Here is a 24,381-nt window from a genome sequence, read left to right as displayed (position 1 = left end):
CCCGAGTGGAGTTGATTCGTTTTTTAATTATTTTCTGTTCTCACAGTAGAGGACACATCATCTCCCTACCCAGCTGCTCTGACAGAAGAACATACAAGCTGATGTTATTTCAGCGATTATCATATGACAACGAGATTCGATTGAGAAATCAAATTACAAGGCTAAAATATAATGCACCGTGGGTGTGTATAGTGTGTAGGCTTCGCCAAGTGCGGGGGTTGCATTTGCCAGTAAACACGCAGAGAAGGGAACAGGACGACCAGGTGACGAAAGGTCAGGGACGGATGTTACTGCCCGTGTGAGTGGGCGATGGACGAGGCAAGGTCCAGGGGCAGCATTGCTTGGGATTCGAATGTCTCCTTCCGGAAACCCTCGTCGCCTCCTGCAGCATTTACTGGGACGTCATACCTTCCAGCTTCTAGACGAGGCGAGTTGAATCGAGACTTTAAGTGTGACGCAACGACGCAACGACAGCTCACTCCCACGTCACAAAGACCTCCCCGCTCCCAACAGAATCTATCGTGGCTTCATGCCTCAGTCACTCCCACACTGGGCTCCGCCCCTTGGTGCCTGTTGACTGCTGCTGGGCAGCGCGTGCCCGCTCCAGACACCAGGTGCAGCCCCATAAAGCTGACAGTAGCCGAGAGGCGCCTGTCACTCGCTCACCTGACGGCAGGCAACATGCTCCTGCTGCTGCAGTGTGCCATACTGCTGCTCCCCGCATGCCTAGCGGTAAGTCACCCTCGCAGCCGGACACCTCCCGCCACAGATTAGCTTTGTGGTCTTAAGAGCCCGCCTTCACCCTTACACTTTTCTCTTTACAGCAACCGCCACCCAACGCAGATAACTGCTGTATCCTGGACGGACGATTTGTAAGTACAATGTCTATGTTATGTTATTTTGATTTATCCAGCGCACAGCTACTCGGAAGTGTCCCGGCGCTAACAGCAAAAAAGGCAGGGGAAGTCAGTTACCAAATTAGAGCAGAAAAGGTTTGTAGGGCTTTCCTGAACAGCAGAGGGTCAGGAGTGGCTCTCAAGGCCAAGGGTAGCTCATTCCAGGCCAGACAAGCCTTACGAACAAAAGAGCCTCCCCCCCACCCCCCACCCCCCAATCGCTGGCGCTTAAACTTCGGCGTCTGCATTAGCATTTATTGCATATGTGCAACGCTCATCAAAGAGACCCCCGAGAGTCTGCAGGCGTGAGACCTGAGAGTTTTGCCCCCCAAGCCTGAAGATTTGTCAAAAAAGACATAGTTCCCAGGTATCAGCATCCATTAAGTATATCAGACTGGCCAAGACTGAGCCTAAGGAGTCTAATGTCTAAGGAGTGAATGTTACTGAAGCCTGAGCTATCTATTATCACAGCAGGACAGCAGCAGTGTCTAGACTTGTTTTAGGTGGGGCACATAAAAGGCCACAGATAAAACTGGCAGGGCTACCTACAATGGGAGATTATATAGATTGTGCGCATGTGTGCTAATAACGCAGACACAGAGTAATGTAAACGTTTTAAGCAGACTGTAAACTAAACATTACTATGATCTGTGCATGGACAGGGTCTTCGGAGTGTCTCAGTTACACCTGTTATCTTCAAACCAATCTCTGCATCAGTCTATTTGTTAGACATTTATGCTCCTTTTCTCCTTATATCTTTTCTGAAGCACTCAATCCGAAAATTTCACACCTCATATTTTTTCTCTTTAGCACTCTCTTTTCACTATCTCCTGCACTACTTCTTTTCATCTCCTTCACTAACATATACAATGCACACACTCACATATATGCACTACATTTTCTTTAACTTCCACACTGTCAGTCTCTTGATACCTGCGTACCTTACCTCCTTTGCACATAATCACAATAACTGTTGGCACTCCTGCCCACTGCACTGTGCAATCCTCAGAGAGGCCAATGGTTTGACGGATGAGAATGTATTCCAAACCCCTTTGTAACCCACTGACAGTCACTGTGAGATATTTGCAGTGCTCATCCTGAACTCTGCACCTCTCACACGTGGCCCACCCATGAACTCACACAGATACATAGGAGTGTTTTTTCACACTATACATGAGTAGTATGTTGAATGATAAAACTACAGAAACATACCATTCTGGAAAATGCAAATACTCTTGGGGAATGAAAGACTTGCTAAAACGTGTAATTTAAACAGGTACACAATCTCTGTTCCTAGGGCTGATAAATTGTGTCTATTTTTGTTGTCACCGGTGATGGGACACTCTGGGGAGCCTAGACATTTACAGACATCCCCCCTGCGATGCCTGTACAGGGAAGGTTATCAAACAAGACAAGATGTACTGATATTTATATAACACTTCAGTGAGCCCATAATGAGTAATTATTTGTCCCAGTAGAAGCCCCCCTACCCAAAGATGGAATGACTCCTTCAGTCTTTGCCACATTTTGTTCGCCCCCACCTTTCCAAGAAAGTGACCTTGCTTGACTTTCTTAGTGAGCATTACTTTATTTTGAGAATTTTTCTAAAAAATCAAAACACCTTTTGGTCACTTGGGATATTAATGTGAAAATATAATCTGTCTAGAAAACACTCGCACACCTTGCAGGTGCTTACAACGAGCCCATTCCAGACCAGTGTGAGTGATCGAAGCAAGGGATTGCTTTGAACTCCCTCTGTATAAAGACATAATAAATCCCCAAGGATTCAGTATTGCAAACACTTTCTGTAATTCACTTTGGCTAGAAAGGATCATGTTGATATGGTCTCTATTCTTACGGAAGGTGCATCTTCAAGTTGATTTTGTTTCGGATTCCATGCCATTCAGCCATGTATTTATTTGTATGTGCTATGAATGCAGGGAGAATATTGTCCAACGACATGCGGTATTGCGGATTTCTTGGAGAATTACACGCCAGACGTAGAAAGAGAACTTCAGATGCTTGAAGGCCAGTTGCGGCAGATCACTAACCACACTACTGGAGCACAATATCTAATCCGAGAAATAAAAGAAACGAGTCCACAGCTTGTCACCTTTCCTCCACAAGGTAAGAGCTCTTTTTTTTACTGTTTTCTTCCTTCCTTTCCCCCTCACTTCCTTTGTCCCTCCCTCTTGCTGCCATTTCTCCCCTTCCCTATCTTCTTTGCTTCGTTTCGCTCCATTGCTTTTTCCACTTCCATCCTTACTTCCCTCCATGACTTTTTTGCCTCCTTCCCACACTTCCATAACTTTTTTGCTTCGTTTGTTCCATTCCTTCACTTACTTCCTTGCTTTCCTCCCCCATGATTTCTTCCCTTTCTTTCCATGTGTCATCACTTCCTTGTTTCTATTCGTTCCTTTCTTTTCCACCTTTTTAATTCCTCTCTCAGTAAACGCCATCTTTTAAGGAACTTAATGTGATCTCCTTCCCACAGACTTGGTCGATCCTTACATCAAAAAGTCCAGAACCATGGTGCAAGACATAGCTAAATATGAGAACATGGCGACGTCCCTGGAAAGTCAAATACAGTGGGTGTTTCAACCTTAAACACTATTTTATAATTAAATGCATCAGACCAACACATTTGTTAAATACTTATAGCAAAATGTCATGTGACCCTTCTCATGTTGTTGATGTATTTCATTTTCAACCTTCGGCTGTCACAATCCAACGAGACCCTAATTCACAACTGCATTTGTCAGTGATACCAAAGTATCATTTAGCACAAACCAGCTTCACAAATTAAGGCAGGAACCAAGGGCACTCCACAAATCCCCAGATGGTTTGTGGTCCAAGGTAGGGTGCTTCTAAAGCACAAAGCTTCACGGTGCTGAAGTAGACATTGTTCAGAAAGACGAACTTAATATTTAAATAGGTAGATCTTTAAGAAGTTCCTGAATTATAGCAAACTCGGCTTTGGTGCTCCATTCCTTTGCAGTGAGCGTAGAGAGCTCTGTAACTGAATCTGACTGTACTGATTTTGGTAACTCAGAAAAGTGATTGTGAGTCGGATGGCAGAGGGTGATTGGTTTTGTCAAAAACTCTGGGGCATAAATATTGCAGATTTGTGTCTTGGATCCAATGATGACTAGTATCTTAATCCTCAGCCTGTCCACTGATCCGCCCATTGAGCTTACCGTGTTAAGCTGAGACAGTGGCGAAGCAGCACTCGGTCTCGCTGCACCTATCTTGCATCAGTACCACCCTGCGTCACATTACTTCATTATAATTCTAACTGCTGCCTTGAAAGCGGGAACAACATAGGGGCATATTAGCAAGAAACTCGTTTAAATTATCGCCGTTTTAGAGGCAGGAAACTGCAGCTAATATGGCGATAATGGGCTTGATAATATGCCTTATAGAATTCCAATAGAAGCCCAGGTTAGATGTGCAGGACATAGATGTGCAGGACATCAAACCTGGGCTTCTATTGGAATTCCATAACGCATATTATCAAGCCCATTAACGCCGTAACAATATGCCCCTAAGGGGCATATTAGCAAGGGCAATATCGCCGCTTTAACAGGACTTTTTGCTGCAAAGCGGCAATATTTTAGCGTCCTATCAGCAAGCTGTCGCTAACAGCAGTTAGCGACAGCTTTTAGGCGATAGCGACCGGTTTGGGGCCCGCTTTGCATGTCAGCGATATTTATCGCTAATGACAAGCAAAGTGGGCGTACCCAAACTGTTAGCGACTGAAAGCAGGCGCTAACACAGCTATCGCCTATTAGCAAGGCAGGCAAAGCGATAAAAAAAATCGCGCTAAGCACGATTATCACTATAATCTAACGCCTGCTAAAAACATGACTTACCTGTTTATCCAATGGGAGGTGGATTGTCAGATTAAGTCCCCATTGGCGTTTATGCGTGAATATCGTTGGATTTCCAGCGATATTCACGCATTTCTCCGCTATCGCTGGATATTTTAGCACAATGGAGAAAAACGTTGTTAATAGCATGTTTTCTCCGCTAACATATCCAGCGATAGGCAGCGATAAAAAAAAATGCGCTAAGCACATTTTGCAATAAATATCGCTATTTCTTGCTAATATGTCCCTTAGTTCTTTATTTTAGGTGTTTGCTGCTCCACACACTCTTTGAAAAGCAAAACAGATTTGCCCAGCTTTCCCCAGTAACATCGGGGCATATTATCAAGATCAGAGTTAAAATTATCGCCGCTTTAGCGGCAGAAATCTGCCGCTAAAGCGGCGATAATGGGCTTGATAATATGTCCCTGAGAATTCCAATAGAAGCCCATGTTCTGGTGTCAACATGGGCTTCCATTGGAATTCTCCAGGGCATGTTATCAAGCCGATTATCACCGCTTTAGCAGCAGTTTTCTGCCGCTAAAGCGGCGATAATTTTAACTCCGTGCTTGATAATATGCCCCTTCCACCCTATCCGCGGTCAGAATTATTAACCCTTTCCCCGTATTTTAAGTCGTTTTTACTCTGTTTTAGGTCAGACTGAAATATACACACTCTAGTTTGTTCTTTGCTATTTTAAGTAAAGCAGATTTGATTGCATTGATTATCTTGTGCAGACTAAAAAAAACTGTGAAACACGAGGCAAATAGAGTCTTCCTCAATGGCTTCATTTTTTAAGGTCGTGTTATATTCAATGTGGTAACGTGACGAGTAGGAAACTCCAGGCCTCAGGACAGGCTGTTCCTAAAGTGTATTCAGATGGAATGGAGAGAAAAGCTTGACATCTATTTGCAGAAAACATGCACAATGCTTTCATAAAGTGCGTTTTTTGTGTTACTGAAAGTAACAGAAGAGGACCCAATTAGCATTTTAAGTTGTTGTAAGAAATACAAAAACTGTACTTGTGTACATCACTTCCTGTTGAATGTAAACAACATAAATAAGTTAGTTGTGTTCTTGGAAGCCAAGCACAACGTGGGTTTTAGTAATTTTCATCTGCTTACCCGCAGGTATATGCAAGAGCTGTATTCAACAAATACACTGAAAATTACGCAACTGGAAGAGAAGGCGGTCAGACTAGCAGAGCAGTGCCAGGAGCCATGCAAGGACTCCGTGCAAATACAGCCAACGACTGGGAGAGGTAGGAAGAAGACCTTGATGCTGTGTGCAATGTTTGCTTTGGCTAACATTTTCACTAAATAGACCTGAGCGGGTAGTTGCTTTGCTAATCTTACAGGGTAAACAGCTGTGGCTAAAATTTCGTAATTCACCTTTTTGTTTTTGTTGGGGGGGAACACCAATGTGCACTGAGAGCCAGGATACTGATTTAGAGACCATTGAGTTGATCCGTACATAATGTCCAACACAGGCCCAGGGCCAACTTTAGCGCTGATGGAGCCCTGTGCAACAATCACTTTTTTGCGCTCCCAAATTTCATGACCACCTCTCCGGATTCTCTCGCTTCCACCTGCAAAAGTGCCCCTTATCTCTCCCATCATAAGATATTTATCAACACAGCGCCCACCTGAGAGCACAGCACCCCCCTCCACAGGTCAGTGCCAGTGCGACGGCACCAGTCGCACTGCCCTAAAGCCGGCCCTGCACAGGCCCCAAGATGAAGAAGGATTATCAGAAGATAGATGCCTCTCTACAATTTCTCTGCCATTTCATTGGTTCAGCAGACTTCAGAGAATCTATATGGCCACAGAGGTTCATGCAATGATGCAGGTTTCAAAAAAGTCTTGAAGACCTATGTTACGCACCTTCTTTCATACACACAATTACTGAATGAGTAAATCAGCAAAATGTTGTACTGTATCTTTTCGTTGATGGCATGGCATAGGCATTCAATGACGGGAGCCCAATGACACATAAATCATTGAGCAAAATGTACCTCATCACTTCATGTATTCATTTTAATCTTTAGTCAGTTTCATACCCCAGTGTAATTTGGGTCTGGTAGGGTTTAGCTACTCCATAGCTTACTGTGATACCCATGGACTTTTGATAGATGTCATTTTGTTAATAATGCTGAGACCACAAGCACATTTTAATACAAGGATTGTGTCAGTGTGATGAAGAGGCAGCAGAGTATGATGGTACAAAGGTTATAGTGTACTAGACACCAGGAGCTCGTCATTTATCCTTAATGTTTGGATTTTGATATTGATAAAACCCAAATTCAATTTAAAGTGGCATTGCACAGCTTCAAATCAGTGCATTGCGTGATTACTCAGTGCTTCCAGATTTGAGTTTCCAATCAGGCCCTTCAGTAGTATAAAGCAAGATTCTCCAGTCAATACTCGTGTACCCACTCGATAAACCTGCCTTTCAAAGAATTGGTGCCATGCCCAGGTATTTTCTTCTCTCGTAATACTGGAGTTCACGTTTTCCATATTGCTTTTTCGTGTCTACACTTTCCATTTCATTTTGTACATTATTTTATGCGTGATTTTAGGTTATTACATTTTGATGCCCTCCTTATTAGGGAACTCAATGAATGTTAGAATTAACTGGAAGTAATGACAATGCCACTTCACGAATAGTCAAACAAATCAAGGTACTTTTTTTCAATCATAAAGAAAACAGGGTAAAATCAAATCAAAAAGCAGTATTTCCACACTTCATGAATATTTTCTGGTGGTCTTCGAATACTCCAATCCAACCAAAACCAATCCACGGAAAAAGCTCATTGTAAAACCCTTGTCAGTATAGCGTCTGCACTCCATCATGTAATTTGATCTCTGAGCAGAAAACAAGCATTGACTTTAATGGAAAAACACCTATATTTAATACTCTTTTACTATCCTGAATTAACCTTGTTAATGTTGCAGTTTCATCAAGAATAAGAGGGAAAGATCACTTTGGTTACCAGGGTGTCTTGGCCTAATCAGCTGCAGCCACGGCCCGTGGATGGAGTTTCGGTGGGGCGGAGAGGAGGGGCTGGGGAGGAGCAGGGTGGGGGAAGCTAACAACTGGAGTATGGATAATTGAAGGTAAGTAAACAATTTAATTAATAAAACGAATTTCGTAGCGCGCCCTTCATCGCAAAATGCGATGCAGGGTGCGCTACGAAATTCGTTTTATTAATTAAATTGTTTACTTACCTTCAATTATCCATACTCCAATTTTTAGCACCCCCCACCCTGCCCCCCTTCCCCGCCCGCCTCTCCGCCCCACTGAAACTCCCTCCACGGGCCGTGGCTGATCAGCAGTTACTCTACCTTACATTCTAATCCGCCATTACACGGTCAGGGGCACCAACTTTCCATACCCCTCCTTCAAGAGTGAAGAACATTAGGCTAGTAAAAGATTAAGAACTCTCCCTCACACCCACACTCTCACGTTAACAATGTTCTACAAAGTTATTTTGTCCTCTCCACATCATCATCTATGTTTTCCCTCCTGGCATAGTCTCAAACACAGTAGGCCATAATCTCACTTGTTCTCCCTTGACTCGGTTACTCAAATACACTCTTCACAGACCTCACAGCATATCTCACAGTAAGACTCTAAACATTGCAAAATGCAGTGGTCAGGCTTCAAATTCAAAGCCAGCTCAGAGAACACATCTCCTCTACCCTCAAGTCTGAATTCTGGCTCCATATCTCTCAGTGTCAGATTGAGAACCTTGTTTGTCATTCACAGAGCCTAAGTAGAAAAGAACCTGAATTATTAGAACTGCATTGTTTCAAATATAAACAATCACACTCTCATACCCAACAGTGCTAGTAGGAAACTGCATTTTTTGACATGGTTAGTCCACTTTTAGCCTGATACCTGATATGATTTCGAACTGTAAGTGCACTGGGTTCATGCTTACCAGGTTCCCAGTGCGGTATCTCTTTCCCAACTACTGTACCATGATTGTCACAGCTTCAGCGACCCGTGTAAGTTCCTAGGAAATGGTACCTCTTGTCCAATAGGGCATGGGTACTGAAGAGGGTCCTCTGGGGCTGATGCACTGATTGTGCCACCCCAAGGACCCCTCACCAACACTATGCGTATAGTCATTGCAGGCTATGTGCCTTGGTGTAGAGAAATACAAAGAGTCGACATGGCACACAGCCCTGTGTGTCATGCCCCCCCATACACTGCATAAGGCATAGGTAAGTCACCCCTATTACAGGCCTTTAGCCATAAGGCAGGGTGCACTATATCCTATGTGTGAGCATATAGGCATAAGCTGATAGGTCCCTACAATCTACAGTCTATTCTGAGATGTTGTAAGTGCATAGAGAAGCCATAAAGAGTACATGGGCTGGATACTTGTCAAAATGAGTTTCCTAGCTCCATGATGTCTTCACTGATTTCAAGGATGTTTGGTACCAAACATCTTGTTTTATTAAATCCTCACTGATGCCAGTGGTAGATATATTAATAAATTCATACAAGAGACCCTTTCAGAGGGCCCCCTGAAAATCTACAAATCACTGGTGTGGTCTCTAACTTGTTTTTGCCAGTCTGCCACCAACAGGCATGTTTCTGACCTCCTGGGATGAGAGCCAGTGCTCTCAGAGGACAAAGGCAACGCCTGCTCTGGGTGGAGATGCTTCACACCTCCTCCAGGACAAGATAGCCTTCCTGGGCAGGAAGCTTCAAAGGCAATGCCACCTTTGAAATCCAACCCAGGAACCTCAAGATAGTGGGGGAGGCCAAGCCCCGTTCCTGCTCCACTTGTGGCGGGAGAAATGGCGGGAAACTTAGTTAAATTAAGAGGAGGGTCCCAATTTAGCCTCTACATCCCTAGGGTGGGGCAGGCCAGGCGACCCCTCTCCTGAAAGTCCACCATCTTGGGATGGTAGAGAAACAACCAATCAGGGTTAGGGTAGTGCCTCTCCCCGCAGGAAGTGGTTACTAGAGGGTAAAGACACCGTAAATATAGGTAGCCCATTGGCTACTACCTTTCTTCACTTGTAACACCCCTAAATCAATATTTAGTTGACTGTCTGAGACCTGAACATCAGGTTGGATGGACAAGAGAAGACGAGGACAAAGAAGACCCACTGCACAAGAACTGAAACCCTGCTGCAGAAGAAAAATCCGCCAAACCCTGCCTGCTGCCTCAAGGACTCGACAATCTCTGCCTGCTGTGTTGTCCTGAACCTGGAAGGTCTTCAAGAACTCCATAGCACTTCCAGCCTTCAGGAAAGAAGCTCCCTTGGAGTGAAGGTATCACTCCCTTGCACACCTCAGGTACCGATCCTGTGAAGTCCAGTTTGTCCACTTGCTGCTCTACGACAACCTTGATGCAGAACTGAAGCAAGAAAAGGTACAACAGATTCAGAGGGTCAGATGTGTTTCCCCACCAAGTTTGGATATACCAGGACCTACTGGAGCCTTTGCGTACCAATATCGGGGGTCCCGGACTCCCCAACGGCAAACACCAAAAGAACAGTACACACCAGACTCCAAAGACACCAGAGGCAAGCCCCTGTTGAGGGACGTCGAGACATCTGAGACCCTTTTACCGAGTGGCCCAGCTGTCCCGAGATCGTCTCTCTAAGTTGCCTGGTCCTGACTGAGAGGACCTCAAGATGCACAATGCCCAGCTGACCTGTTTGCTTTGCACCCGGCCCCACCGGCCCTAGCACGACTAACCAGCTGTGCTCCCATGGTCCGCATGTCTTTGCAATTTCCTGCCTCAAAGGCGCCCCATCGGACTTACCTGTAATTCCTCATGTACAGTGTGTTTTCAAGTGCTCCCTTCGTCTTTGCTCACCAGCTTTCAAGATCCTCAGTACTCTGCTCCTGGCTAAACCGGGATGGTCCCAAACTTTTCCTGCAGGAACTTTCGACCAGGTCCTAACATCGACCTAAAATGAGATGGTGAACTTTGTGAAAGCATTGCTTGACTTTATATGAATATTTCTTTTCTCCATTGTTTTCAATAGTATGAAATTGCGCACGAAAGTGCAATATTTTCCAAACTTTGAAAAATCATAACTCTGAATGAACTTACCATAGAACTGTGTTCTTGATCTTAAAAATTGCACAATAGCAATATTATTTTTATAAATTGGACCCGGATTTATTCTTGCACACACTACCAGAAAAAGAGCATTAGTATTAACTGCTTTTACCTCAGTATACCAATTGTGGACTCACTGGTCTCTCTATACAGTGTACTTTATGTTAGTACATTATTCAGAGAGCCAGATTCCTACAATGCTCACCTCCATAAGAGGACAGCATTTAAGATGAAAAGTGAAGAAGGCCTGCGCTTACCTATCCTCATAGCTTACTTGTGCAGCTCTCCCACTCTTTTTGTGTTCAATTTTAGACCACACATACTTCAAAAGCACACTGAAAACATGGCTATTTGAAAGCACATAAAAACTTCCTCAAGACTTACACCCCACACACAATAAGGTAACCAATCAGCTCACCTCCTCCAATAGTTCTCCTCTTCCTGGTTCCTTTTTTCTCTATTCTTATCTCCCTGTTTTCTCCCTCTCTTTTCACAACTCCCAGCTAAACAGAGACACTCTATCTCTCGCTCTCATCCCCTCTCATAGTTTGAAAAGCTCCAGACCACACTCCACTCGCTCAGCATCTCTCACTTTCCATACTTATAGGCATGACTTGTTCTGCACTACTTCATCACCAATTCATCAAAACTAAGCTGGTCACATTGCTTTTAAAGAAAGTTATTCTGGACGATGTGGACACATCTAAGTACCTTCCTACAATACAAGTAAAAGAAATATAAAAAAATTGAACAGTTCGTGTTTTGCCAGCTACAAAGCTATCAATGCACCACCCAATTTCTCCAAAAACTTTGGTCAGGCCACCACATTTGAAAATTGGCAGAGGATGCCTTGGCCCAAATATAACACAAGTTATTAGCTATACAGACTAATGGGGGCATTTGTTTGCGCCTCTCTTGCTTGATCTTTCTGCTACCATCAACGTGTTAGACCGTTCATGCTTTTTCTCATTTGTTATGGGGGGTGAGAGTTGGCAGAGAAGCTGACCAGTAGTTCCATTCCTTCAAGGAAAGTACATTTTAAAGTGTTGTAAAGAGTAAATTTTTAAAGAATATATTCGCTCACAATAGTAACAAGTATCCCACACGAGGACTTGCTATTGTCAGTTGTGGTTAAAATATATGTGTGCCCTTGTCTCGCTCAGATATCCTAATTTGATATGGCAGATCTTTCTGGAGGTGTATTAGAGGGGTAGTATGAGAAACACACTTTGAGTCCACAAGAAAGTTTATAAGAGTGGATGGCCCAAAAGAATTTGCAACAAAATACCATTAAAAATGAATTCTTGCTCTCTCGGCAAGTACGGTTAGGGATAATTAGCAGTTTGTAGTTATTCTACCTGGATTTTTTTCCCTTACCTGTGCTAGTTTTTCCAAAAAATAAAGAACATAGAGGTATGGTGTGATCGGGAGCCAGCCATGAAAGATCAAATTAATGGTACTGTAAAATGGATCTTTTTGGAGTTGAGGATTTATTCTGTTTCATCTGCCAAAGGAAGGCCAAAGCGTTATTGTAGGTGCTATTTGCAATTGAAGGCTTGACAACTGTAATCTAATCTTTAACTCGTGAGTCTGTCCCAGGACATCGCTCACCAGTTGTATGCTGCTTAAAGTTGCTCTGTAAAACTAGTGCAGACATAGATGGAGGGCTTGTGTCTCTGAAATAAGATTGACCAGGCACTGGCTGCTGGTTGGAGCCAGAATAAACCTAAACGGGCCTTTAACAAACCATGAAGCATTGGTCGAAAAACCACAGAATAGCTAGGAAATAAAATAGGAGTTATACATAATCACCCAAAAAGGCTTTTGCTTGGGGTATTTAAGCCTTTTACCGCCCGATTCATCAAACAAAATTGCGCTTGCAAAGGGCCAGATTCTGAGAATCTGGCCCTTTGCGAGTGCGATTTTTGCATTTGGGATTCAGCATCCCAAATGTAAAAATCGCAAATTGCGATTTCGCAATTTTGCGAGGAATTACATTTAAGGAATCTCTATTTGAGATTCCTTAAATGCAATTCATCATCCAATTTTATTTTGCGAATTCGCAATTTCTGGCCGCAATTTACTGCGAGGTCAGACCTCGTGGTAAATTGCGAAAACTCAGAAAAATGCATTTAAATGCATTTTTCTGAGTTGCATGTTACACACACACATGTCCTTTGGACATGTGTGTGTGCAACACCTGTGTAAAATTTCATTTGAGGGGTGCTACAGGGTGTCCTTTGGACACCCCTGGCACCCTTCAAATCGCTATCTTATTTGCGATTAGCAAATTGCTAATCGCAAATAAGGAATACTCCCCATTCATTCCTATGGGCCTTTTGGCCCATAGGAATGAATGGCGAGTTATTCCTTATTTGCGATTAGCAATTTGCTAATCGCAAATAAGGAATATGTAGGAATCGAATTTCTTTATGCAATTTCTACATGAATCCCGTTTTGCGAGTCCTTAATAGCGATTCGCTATGAATCGCTATTAGGGGCTTGCAAAACGCGAGAATGATGAATCAGGCTGTTAGTCTTTTGGTTGTCAACTCACGGTAACCGAGATATAATGATAAGTTCATGCAAAAATGAAACATTTTTATTGCCCTATGGTTGGTGATGGAAGAGAGGTAGAAAAGTTCAGAAGGGCAGATGGCTCGTGCCTAGAGTCCGATTACACGCAGTTCTGGGCTGTATAAAATATGTTCACTTTCACTCATTCCTTTTAAAAATATTTATTTATTGCCATTTTTCGAATCGAAACATTAGCATTCAAAACATTGGAAAATAACAGTCTTATCAGCACAGATGACAGTAGAAATTACCATATAAACAAAATCACAAAGTGATAGCATTAAATTACATGGCAGTAAGGAAAGATTTGTGGTATACATGTAGACTAGAGTTCTAGTGTTCAAGCTTTAGCCCCCAAATACGGAGGTAGGTGGGTTCACACAACCCCCACACTTACACTAACTAAGCATATCTTTTTACAACAATAATAAAAATCAAACGATTTCTAACACGTTCGAACAGTCTGGGAGCTGAGAAATTGGGAACCTGGGGGCAGCCATGGAAGCCCAATGGTGAAACCTATATAAGAGCAAAAGAAGAGAAAAGGTATACAGGCGGAAGTGGCACCTCCGTTAAGGCGGAGGAGCGTCTCCCTACTGCTCTTAGAGCAGTGAAAAACCGAAAAATAAAATGATAATAGCAAAGTTATTAACATTTTATTTTTCGTTGATGTGGGACTGGTGGCTCAGGTAGGAGGAGTGGTTTGTACACACTAAGTGCGCATGACTGCTTGGCCAGCCTTCTTGGGCCAGCCAAACAGTCATGAGCACTTTGCACGTTCCCCATAAAGCTGTAATGCACATCCTGGTGCAGTACATGCACAGGCTCCCTGTCCCCATCTGAGCGCAGATCTATGGCAATCAGACCAATCACAACGCTGCATTTCAGCGTTGTGATTGGCTTAGGGGAGTCTGTTTGCTTCCTGCTTGTTCTTGACTGGAGTCAGGAAGAGAAGAGAAGTGGAGGTGAAAAGGAGAGACGGCAGAAAGGTGTAAGGAAAAAATATTTTTCAAACTTCCACCCTCCACTTCCTCTCTGCCCACCACCCCCGTTCCCTACTAGCCACCACTGTTTTTTTCTGGTGCATCAGTCACATGGAAGGACCCCTTTTATCTTTATCATACAATGCCATATCATATTTTACATATGTCAAAATGGAAACAACCTTTACAACGCAGTCATTACAACGCACTACCTATTCAACGCAGTCATTACAACACAACATCCTTTACATCGCATGCCATTACAACGCAGTCATTTCATCGCATGTCACTACAACACATGTCATTACAACGCATGTCACTACAATACATGCCATTACAACACAACATAAGGTAAGTAATGGGGAATAGTAATTTTTACCCCTACACTATCCAACACTTACCCTACTGTAGCCCTAAAAGTAATATGGGTTGTAATGGAATGCGTTGTAAATGTAGTTTATAAAAATGCGTTGTGATGGCATGCAATGTACAATCATTCGTTGTAATAGATGTTGCGATGTAAAAACTGCATTGTAAAGGCATGTGTTGTAAATGTTTGTGTTGTAACATCATACATTTGTCAAAATAGATTATTGCATTTATGTAAACAGACGACGAAAATATGTTGTCATTGTTAAACACAGAATTTATGTTTTATCAATAGATTGTCAAGACGTTGCAAACAAGGGTGCCAGAATAAGTGGACTTTACTTCATCAAACCCACCAAAGCGAGGCAGCAGTTTTTGGTCTATTGTGAGATAGACACCAATGGCAATGGCTGGACCGTTTTTCAGAGGGTATGTATGTAAGTTATAAATGTAGGTCTTGACTCATCTGGCCATATATTAGCTTGGCATTATTGTTGTGCATTTTGTATCTAAATAAAGTAGCTGTATGTGTTACCACATTGGTTATAAACTTCCAAATCATTTACTTAAGAAATTCGGATTAGAAAGAAATACTTTACCTTCCTCATTTGGAACATAACTGCACAGCGAGTTTTTCGCTCAATTTTGGTTTGCTTCCATATCACCATTAAGATCAATCCATCTAACCACTTCAGCGACCCTCTACCACCTCCTATCCTCAATGAAATAAAAGCTACCATCCTCCCCTTATGGTCTAAGATCGTTAATGCTTTACCAGTGCAATCCCTGACTGTCTAAAAGCAGTGCAGGTATCCCCCATTCTAAAAAACCTAACGTAGACAGCTCTGAATAACTTCCATCCCATTTCAAAACTCCCCACACTGGCAAAACGTCTTGAAAAGTGCGTGCAATCACAACTCTGTTCACACATTGAGCAATTCCAACTGTTGGATCATCATCAATCTTGTTTTCAAAGAGGGCAAAGCACCAAATCTACTCTCACTCACATCATGGATGACATTTAAAAATTTCTACACCAAAATGTATCTTGCCTCCTGATCCTCCATGACCTATCTTCTGCCTTCTACACTGTTCCCCACATCAAACTACTATCCACTCTAGAACACAGGATGGTATTGAAATGATTCACTTCTTTCCTCCAAAAGAGATCCCAAAGAACCTAGATGAATCACTCCCTATCTCAGCCCTATACAGTAACTATGGGGGTTCCACAGGGGTCTGTCCTGTTACCCATACTCTTCAATTTATTCTTGGAGCCATTAGCAAATGCTTTGAACTCTACAAACATTCTTTTTCATACGTATGTGGATGACACTCAACTTTATCTGAAAATTACCTCCCCTGAAGACTTCATTTCACTCAACTCCATCCTGATGGACACTCAAAACTGGCTCACTGACAACTACCTCATGCTCAACACCTCCAAAACAGAATTTCTTCTCATCGATCCCCCTAATCACACTCCCAAGACTGACCTTTGAACGAAACACCTTACAGCCTTCAACTGCTCCCCCCACATCATAGAGTCAGCTTAATCCCTCAGAATCACACTAGACATGCACTTGAACATCAGGGGCCAGATGTAAGAAGCCTAATACCGGTCGGTAACGGCCGAAATTACCAAATTTCGGCCGTTACTGACCGGTATTAGGCTTTTCTGATGTAGGGGCCTAATCTAAGGATTCGGTAATTTACCGAATCGATAATTTAAGGATTCAGTAAATTACCGAATTCCTAAATACAGATTCGGTAAATTACCGAATTCCTAATGTAGGGAGCACTTAAATGAGTGCTTTTCCCATGTTAGGATTCGTTATTTACCACCAACTAGAAGTTGGTGGTAAATAACTAAACCCCCCAAAAAAGCAATTTAATGCACATTTTTTCATTTCCATGTGGCAGACATACATGCCTTTAGGGCATGTATGTGTGCCACATGTGCACCCATACACAATTGAGGGATGCAACAGGGTACCAAAGTGACACCCTGCCACCCTTCAATGTTTTCCCCCTTTTACTGAATCATCATTTACTAATTCGGTAATTCCCATTCATTCCTATGGGTCTCAAGGCCCATAGGAATGAATGGGGAATAACAAATCAGTAAATACCGATTCGGTAAATACCGAATCTTAACGATTCGGTAATACTTACCAAATTTTTCCCTACATAGCATTTACTGATTCTAAAATACCGAATCAGTAAAATTCGGTATTTTAGAATCGGTAAATTTCCCTCACCTACATCTGGCCCCACGAACCATATCATCAATGCAACCAAGGGAGCTAAACATCAGCTGAATATGCAAAGGAATCTCAAACCATTGAAGTCTTCCATAGGAATACTTCAGATTGGAAGTACAAGCTCTAGTTTTGCGAAGACTAGACTACGTAGTTCCACACTCTGTGGTCTCCCCAAACAGAACTTGGCCCACTAAGGGCTCACCACTCTGGTATTCTAGCAACATGCCCCTTGGAGTAGATTTGCATTAAGCTGGCATACATCTGAGCGAATCCACTTAAGGGTGTGCATTTAGGTTAGTAGGCATTCACATGGTAGAAAACCTTCCCCACTCTGGAATGCTCACAATTTCCCTTATTTATGCAGATTGTATTGCAGTTGAATTAAATAGAGCTGAGGAAGTGTTGAAACTGTTAATTTTGAGGACCATGGTACTCCACAGCACACATTTAGGGGGTCATTAGGATGGCGGACGGACTTTGCCCGCCCGCCATCCTGGTGGTAATAGGGACTGCCTGCCATAAGGGCGGGGGTCCCATGGTGGGTATTAGGATGTGCCCGCCACAGTGGCGGGCACATCCTGTATTTTTAGCATTGTGGCGGGCGGTGCTCTCTGCACCGCCTGCCACAATGCCAAAAATGCATTTCTGCATTTGCATTTACAAAGCGGCAGGCACCGCGCGGTGCCTGCCGCTTTGTCAATGCAAATGAAGGGGGGTACCACAGGTACTCCCCCCCCCGTGTGCACCCCCTACCCTCCTTCACTCTGGGGGCCTGCAGGGGGCCTCCAGAGTGAAGTCCGCCTGCCTTTCCGTGGCTGCATTGCCGCCACGGAAAGGCATTGCCAAAAGCCCATCATAATATGGCTGGCGGTGTCTGATAGACACCGCCACCATATTATTCCTTTTCCGTCCGCCGAGGTTCCCCCGCCATACTAATATGGCGGGTGGGAAAACGAGAGTGGATGGCGGGCGGATTGCCCCCGCCATCATAATGGGCCCCTTAGTGTTAATCAAGTGGTTATTAATTATTGTTGTAGATTTGATGGTTATTGGGTTAGTCTTTTGCTGTAAAAATACTGAAGAACTTCCTCCATTTTCAAGGGGTGATTAAGTTAATAGGAGTTAGGTGTAAATATTAGAGGGAGTCAATTCAAGTGGAAAAAGCGAGGAGAATAGGGTGGAGGAGGTTAGATATTGTGAGATGGCAAAGAGAGATGAAATAGAAATTGACGTGGTTTATGAGAGCAGAATGAGTAGATAGGTTAGAAAGGTTTTGGTTTTGTGTAAATGGTTACTCAAAAGGAGAGTTTATGGTTTGTAAAGAGGGTCATGGCTAGCTAGGGAAATATAGCAGATAGAAAGGTGGCAGGGATGTTAAATAATCGGGTCAACTCAGAGGTACTAATCCATACAGAGTGGAGTGTAAAGAGATTTTCCTTCAAATAGAAAAGCAGGAGAGAGAATAATCCCTTGTTATAAATCAGGTTATTTTCATGCGGGGTTTGGGAATGTTGAGGTAGGATGCAATCTGATTAAATAAAAAGAGTAGAAAGAATCAAAGTTTATTAGCTATGGGCAGGTGACATAAATTCTTCCCTCTTATGTTGTTCTGTTTGGCTGTTGGTGGTATTGGTACTCTCTGTTATTTTTATATAGATAGTGAACATTATTGACATTGTTTGACTTTGAACTTGATTTTTAATATATAGTACTGAGTTATGTGTTATGTCTGGATAGTGGTTTGTTAAGTATGTCTTGAGATTTTGTGGAGTTTGTGGTTTTGCAATGATCATACTGGTATGTGTTTTATTCAAACAAGAGTAAATACCTTTTTCGCAGATGCCAAATGCACATTTTCCCCTGTGTATGTATATATTTATGTGAGCAAATTCATCTTGAGTGCTCAATTGCCTTTGAGAATTAAACTCTGTTCTTGTCGAGAGTAAGAAAAGTATTATGGAATGTTTTTTGTTAGTACTTTTAATTGATTTTTTACCAATAAACATTTAGTTAAATTGCAAAAACAATTAACAGTTTAGTGTGTTAGGAAGGTCGTAAACATATAAGAAAAGAATTAAAATGAACAGGAATCCAATTTGGATTTTTACTATCCTAAAGGTTAGTTTAGGTTTGCATGAACGTAAATGCCTTTTAAAAAAGAAAACATTTGAAAGCTTACCATTTTTTGCCTGTACGGGTGGAGGGTTTGATCACTACTATTTTGAGTACTGAACTAACTACATACAACTCCTTGCATAGGAAGCTTATGTATTATTTACACACCATGGGTAGATTGCTGATTAAACGTAGGGGAATATGGTTTACATTAATTATTCACTAGGGAAAATACTAGAAACAAACTAACTGTTGACAGGAGGTAGTACACATCAAATCTGTATTCTGGGTGCAATATGTGTATATTATCTTTAGAAATGGTTCAATTAATGTTTGGACTAAGACATTTTAGCAGATGTGTTGTGTATAATTCCAGCTATTCTTGCACGGATACTTAACTCGTTAGTTTCACATAGGTGTATATATGTATACATAGATGTATACCAAACAGTAAGTAAATAAGGAATGATGAACACATACTGAATCTGATCATGAAACGTTATTCTGATCCGTTTGTAGAGACTGGATGGCAGTGTGAACTTTAAAAAGACCTGGATTCAGTACAAAGAAGGCTTTGGATACTTATCTCCAAACGACCAGACCGAGTTCTGGCTTGGAAATGAAAAGATCAATTTGATAACCACACAGTCGGCCATCCCATATGTGCTTCGGGTTGTACTAGAGGACTGGGATGGTGTAAAGAGGTATTGTATACTTCGTTCATCACCACAGCTACAATAAATAATTGGATCAATAAATAATCAGCGATGTAGATCAAAATTGCCCAGTTATTTTCAATGTTCTTGCGCTGCGAGTAATTTGGTTGTGCTCCTTTGACAAATAACTCATGTCATTCCTCACCCAACAGCTCTGCAGATTACTCTACATTCAGAGTAGCACCAGAAGCAGACAAGTACCGTATGACCTATGCCTACTTCATGGAAGGTAGTGCTGGCGACTCCTTCGATGGCTATGACTTTGGAGATGATCTCAGTGACAAGTTTTACACTTCTCACAATGGCATGCAGTTCAGTACGTATGACAGCGACAACGACAAATTTGAAGGCAATTGTGCCGAACAAGATGGATCTGGGTGGTGGATGAACAGATGCCACGCAGCTCATCTAAATGGCAGATATTACAGGGGTAAGGAATTTTTTTTTGTTTCAGTATAGGTATGCACATTATTTACACGTTGTTTCCCCTAAAATTCACGTGACTATGGTTTGCATGAACCAGACGCTGAACCCTAATTTACTGAAAGGTAGAGAAGTCTTGATGATCACTGCAAGTAGGTCATTCATTAAAAGGCCAACATCTGTTTCTGTTGAATTATCTCCGTTACGTTAACTTTAAGAATGTTCTTTGTTAATTTACAGTCGAATTCGTTATAAATTCTGTGATTTAAAGAAGTCAGCAGTGAAGCAAGGAAAAGATTGACATTTAAAAAAACTTTTTACAAACTACGTGTGATAAACTATGACAAACAATATAAATGAAAGGATTTCAGTCGGGTGAACTTTTATTGTGAGCCAATTGCTAAAAAATTCTGGAGTCAACCACAAAAACCTGCTTGGATGCACAAATGTCATACTCAAACATTATTGTGTCTATGTTATGTAAGCATGTGGTATTCGGATACCACACATTTAACCAAAAGGCAGTAGACTGGTGGTGAAGCTGCTATATTTAAAGCCATTTTTTGCATGCTATTTACATATACTGTCGTTAGGATGTCTTTGATAATCTATTGCATGTATGATTTGATCAGAACACTTTTGTTTAAAAGCACAAAGAAATAGCAGTGTTTACATTAAATAGCAGTGTCCCACAGAAGCAACCGTCTTCTAACTGCCTATTGCCTGTGGACTCCTCAACTCCCCATTCCCCACAACTTCAGCTGAGCAATAAAACACTTTTCCTGCTCTGTTATGTGTTTCTTTGGGTGACCTCTAGGTCCAGTGTTTTGGCCATGAATGTTCTTCTCCCCTTTCAATTGAGGAATCATGATTTACAGTATACAGGTTTTGAGTGGATAGTAGCTTATTGGGCAAGCTGACTTTTTCACTTTAGAAAGTGTAGGAAAGGGTAGGGAAGGTTGGGGTAGGCATTTGTACATGTGGGGGGCGAGTGGGTGTGTCAGTGCAGAATCTGTGTAAAAGTCACAAATTAGAGATGTCGTGGGGTTCTGAAAGGCCTTGTCTATTGTTACTCTTCCTGAAAGCCTGCAAATGGAGACCAACAAAATATATGTCTAAGTGGGTCTTTAAGATGGGCGAAGAAAGGCTGCACACCCGTATTTCTTGGAGATATTGAGCAGTACATTCTTTCACAGGAAAAATGTTTTCTGTGTGTGGTGAAAAATAAAAATTCAATACAATACAAATAGAATATTAACCATAATCCTAAATCTGGTCAATCATCAAAAAGTATATAACACCTCAAACTTAAGTGTTACCAGAAAAGCAAGTCCTGGATAACTACAAGAGTCATAGCTTTCCAATGTGTTTTTACCTGATGTGAATTCCAGATAGTGACTTGAATCTATTTGGTCCAGCAACAATACGTATGCACTTTTTCGTAAAGAGACCCCATTCTAAGTGCCAAATTCCTTTCACCTCCAGTCTAGTCACAGCTCCTGGCTCTTTGCTTCTGGGTTACACAGTGAGAGGGGAAGGGAGCCAAGTGGCGGGCTCTAAAACCGCCATTGTTGGACTGAAGCCTCTTCATCAGATTTGTTTTCACCGAAAGTCAAATCTGTAAACAGTGTGTACTTTACAGCGATTCTCCTAAACAAAGTATTACTAATTCTGATATATTTAAAGGGATCCTCTCTGGTATCCTGTCAAGCCTCTTGTACTAGATTACATTGCGACATATGCTGTCTTCCTGGACAGCACTTACGGAATAAGTCAAAACCATCTTCTACAAAACCACTGTCTGTAACAAAACATAGAGGAAGGTCTCCATTGAATGTGTTGCCAAAGAGTCTCCATATTTTACTTGCACAAGATTTTAAATTATATTATATTTTTATTTCAGGTTTCCTGACCGCTAAACTGTCAGGCATTAGGTATAGCACAGGGACTTACGTTTAAAATTGCGTTTTATAGTTCCTATCCAAGTGTATGTGTAATCTGAGCTGCTTCTATAATTTTGAATGGTATATCATTTGATTTCATGAAAGAGTTGCCTTTCAAACCCATATTTTTAACATAGGGAGACCTGGTGATAAGCACAGTTTCCACTTTTCGTTTAGATGCCAAGAAATAGATCATATTGCAGAGAAAATCACGAAAGGGCTGTTGATATCAGAGAAGAAAAAGGTGTTGCTTGCTGGCATGACAAAGCATGTGTCTCGTTATACAAATGGAGATTACCGTAATTAGTGTATCATTCTAATAATGGGCTGCTGATATCATAGAAAAAAAAGGTACTGCCAGCATGGGAAAGCATGATCTTCTTGTGTGCTGGTCTCTTTGTCAGGTGGTTTCGGGAGGTTTGGAGCAGTATGTTGTGGAATAATTGTTATTGTATTATTTACATTTTAGGTGGAGCATACACGGAGGCTGACGCTGGAACAAGTGGCTATGATAATGGCATTATTTGGGCGACATTCCGCAGTCGATGGTATTCCATGAAGAAAACGACAATGAAACTTCTGCCTATCAACAGAATTGGAATAGAGGGACAGCAGCAAAATCTTGGCGACACCAAGAAGACTGGCGCAACAGGCAGGGGAGATATTTAATACAAAAATCTATTGAATCCACCTGGACAATTTTATAAGGAAACAATACCTACAAATTCCAAATAAAAACACGCTGCTTGACCTTGATGACAAATAAATGGATAAAGACTTACAATCAGAAAAGTTTAATTGTGTCTTTATGCACTTAGTGACGTAGAGAAATGCCTCAGAAGATCACAGTGAATAGAACTGTGCCATCATACAATAGCCACGAAGTTGTCCTGGAAACCATGTGGGCTGTGTTTGTCGGGGGAAGTATATTAGATGTGCTCGTAATATACGTCTGCAGGAGACTGTGATATTATGTTAATTAGGCAGTGCATTATCACAGAGTACTACCTTTCAGCACAAAAAGAAAGGAAACACCTGGAAAACATCTATAGAACAGAATTTCTGTTCTTCCTCAACAATTTAGATACAGCAATCACTCTGGAAGTGTTTTCTGTTGAGAGACTTCCCTGTATAGCTCTTTTTTACCAATAGCATGGCACCATATCGCTTTCCTAATCTAGGTGCCCTTTTCATACGTTTCTGGGGTTGACATTGTTCAGTTGTGCATGGGTGTTTGGTTGTGTTTTGTTAGAAGAGATGGTAATGGTTCTTACTGGTTAATGTGAAAGTACAATGATCTTAATGCAGATAGAGATCTTTGTAGTGTGTTGCCTAAATGGGTAAGTATACCAAATGACTTTACAGCTTTTGTGTTGTGCTTTCTGGTTTGTTGTCTATTGCAAGGACCGTGCATAATCTTTACTATGAGGACATCACTAGGTAAGATTACAGCCCAAACCAATTTTGTGATTGTGGTGTTATGGTATTTTAAGCTATTTTTATCTAAATGATTCTAAGATGCATGTATGCTGTTGAGATGACAGCATTATGCCAACTACTTGGTTTTGGTGCTTTTTTCAGTGCATGAACCTGTCAATGTTCAGTCTAGCGTTTTCTATTTTGGAAAAGATAATTATAGGTGTAATCGGATATGCATGAGACCAGTTCTCCTGGGTCTGTGTGAATCAAGGAAAGGTAGGGTATCCTTGTTATATTGAATGGAACTATCCTTAGAAAAACAGAACTACTCACTGAACTGCCAAGTACCTCCTCGTTTGCTTGCAAGGTTTATTCCTATAGGTGATATGGGGTAGAAATCCTACTTAATGTAAGTCGTGTATCACAATACCATTGATGTCTAAGCAATGTTCTCCTTTATGAAAATATATATTACTTGTTTATATTAAGGAACTATGCTTAGTAAGCTTAAGAGGTTTTATGGCACAAACATTACTTCTGAATGATTAGCTAGATATTGTGTACCTTCTCTGAGGCTTACAAGAGTTGTGCACATTAAAGAAGAAGTAGAGTTGAAGTACTAACATCTGACTACTGTCAAGCATTGTGCCTTCTTCTGCTTGTTATTGCACAGCACCTGATTCAGTTCTCTTGTGGCAAACACAGCTTCTCTGAGGCCT

At 41.8% G+C, this 24,381-nt stretch overlaps 1 protein-coding gene across 1 annotated transcript; it reads left to right on the top strand.

Annotated features, from left to right (window-relative positions):
* The first annotated feature begins 603 nt into the window (after nucleotides 1-603).
* On the top strand, nucleotides 604-23,035 carry FGG (fibrinogen gamma chain). Its single transcript, XM_086962331.1, has 9 exons — nucleotides 604-732; nucleotides 825-872; nucleotides 2,837-3,023; nucleotides 3,391-3,484; nucleotides 5,893-6,023; nucleotides 15,078-15,211; nucleotides 19,681-19,865; nucleotides 20,030-20,307; nucleotides 22,713-23,035. Exons 1-9 carry the CDS (start codon nucleotides 682-684, stop codon nucleotides 22,910-22,912), a joined length of 1,308 nt encoding a protein of 435 aa, XP_086818457.1. The 5' UTR covers nucleotides 604-681; the 3' UTR covers nucleotides 22,913-23,035.
* Nucleotides 23,036-24,381: the final 1,346 nt, after the last annotated feature.

The sequence above is a fragment of the Lissotriton vulgaris genome, chromosome 3_1, assembly GCF_964263255.1.
Source record: "Lissotriton vulgaris chromosome 3_1, aLisVul1.2, whole genome shotgun sequence".
Lineage (NCBI taxonomy): Eukaryota > Metazoa > Chordata > Amphibia > Caudata > Salamandridae > Lissotriton > Lissotriton vulgaris.
The sequence above is the reverse complement of the archived record's forward strand: the minus strand, read 5'-3'. Positions and strand labels throughout refer to the sequence as shown.

Coding starts and splice junctions, on each gene's coding strand:
- FGG (XM_086962331.1), top strand. CDS start 682: ATGCTCCTGCTGCTGCAGTGTGCCATACTGCTGCTCCCCGCATGCCTA. Junction 3,485..5,892: donor TCCCTGGAAAGTCAAATACA/GTGGGTGTTTCA, acceptor GCTTACCCGCAG/GTATATGCAAGAGCTGTATT. Junction 15,212..19,680: donor GCTGGACCGTTTTTCAGAGG/GTATGTATGTAA, acceptor ATCCGTTTGTAG/AGACTGGATGGCAGTGTGAA.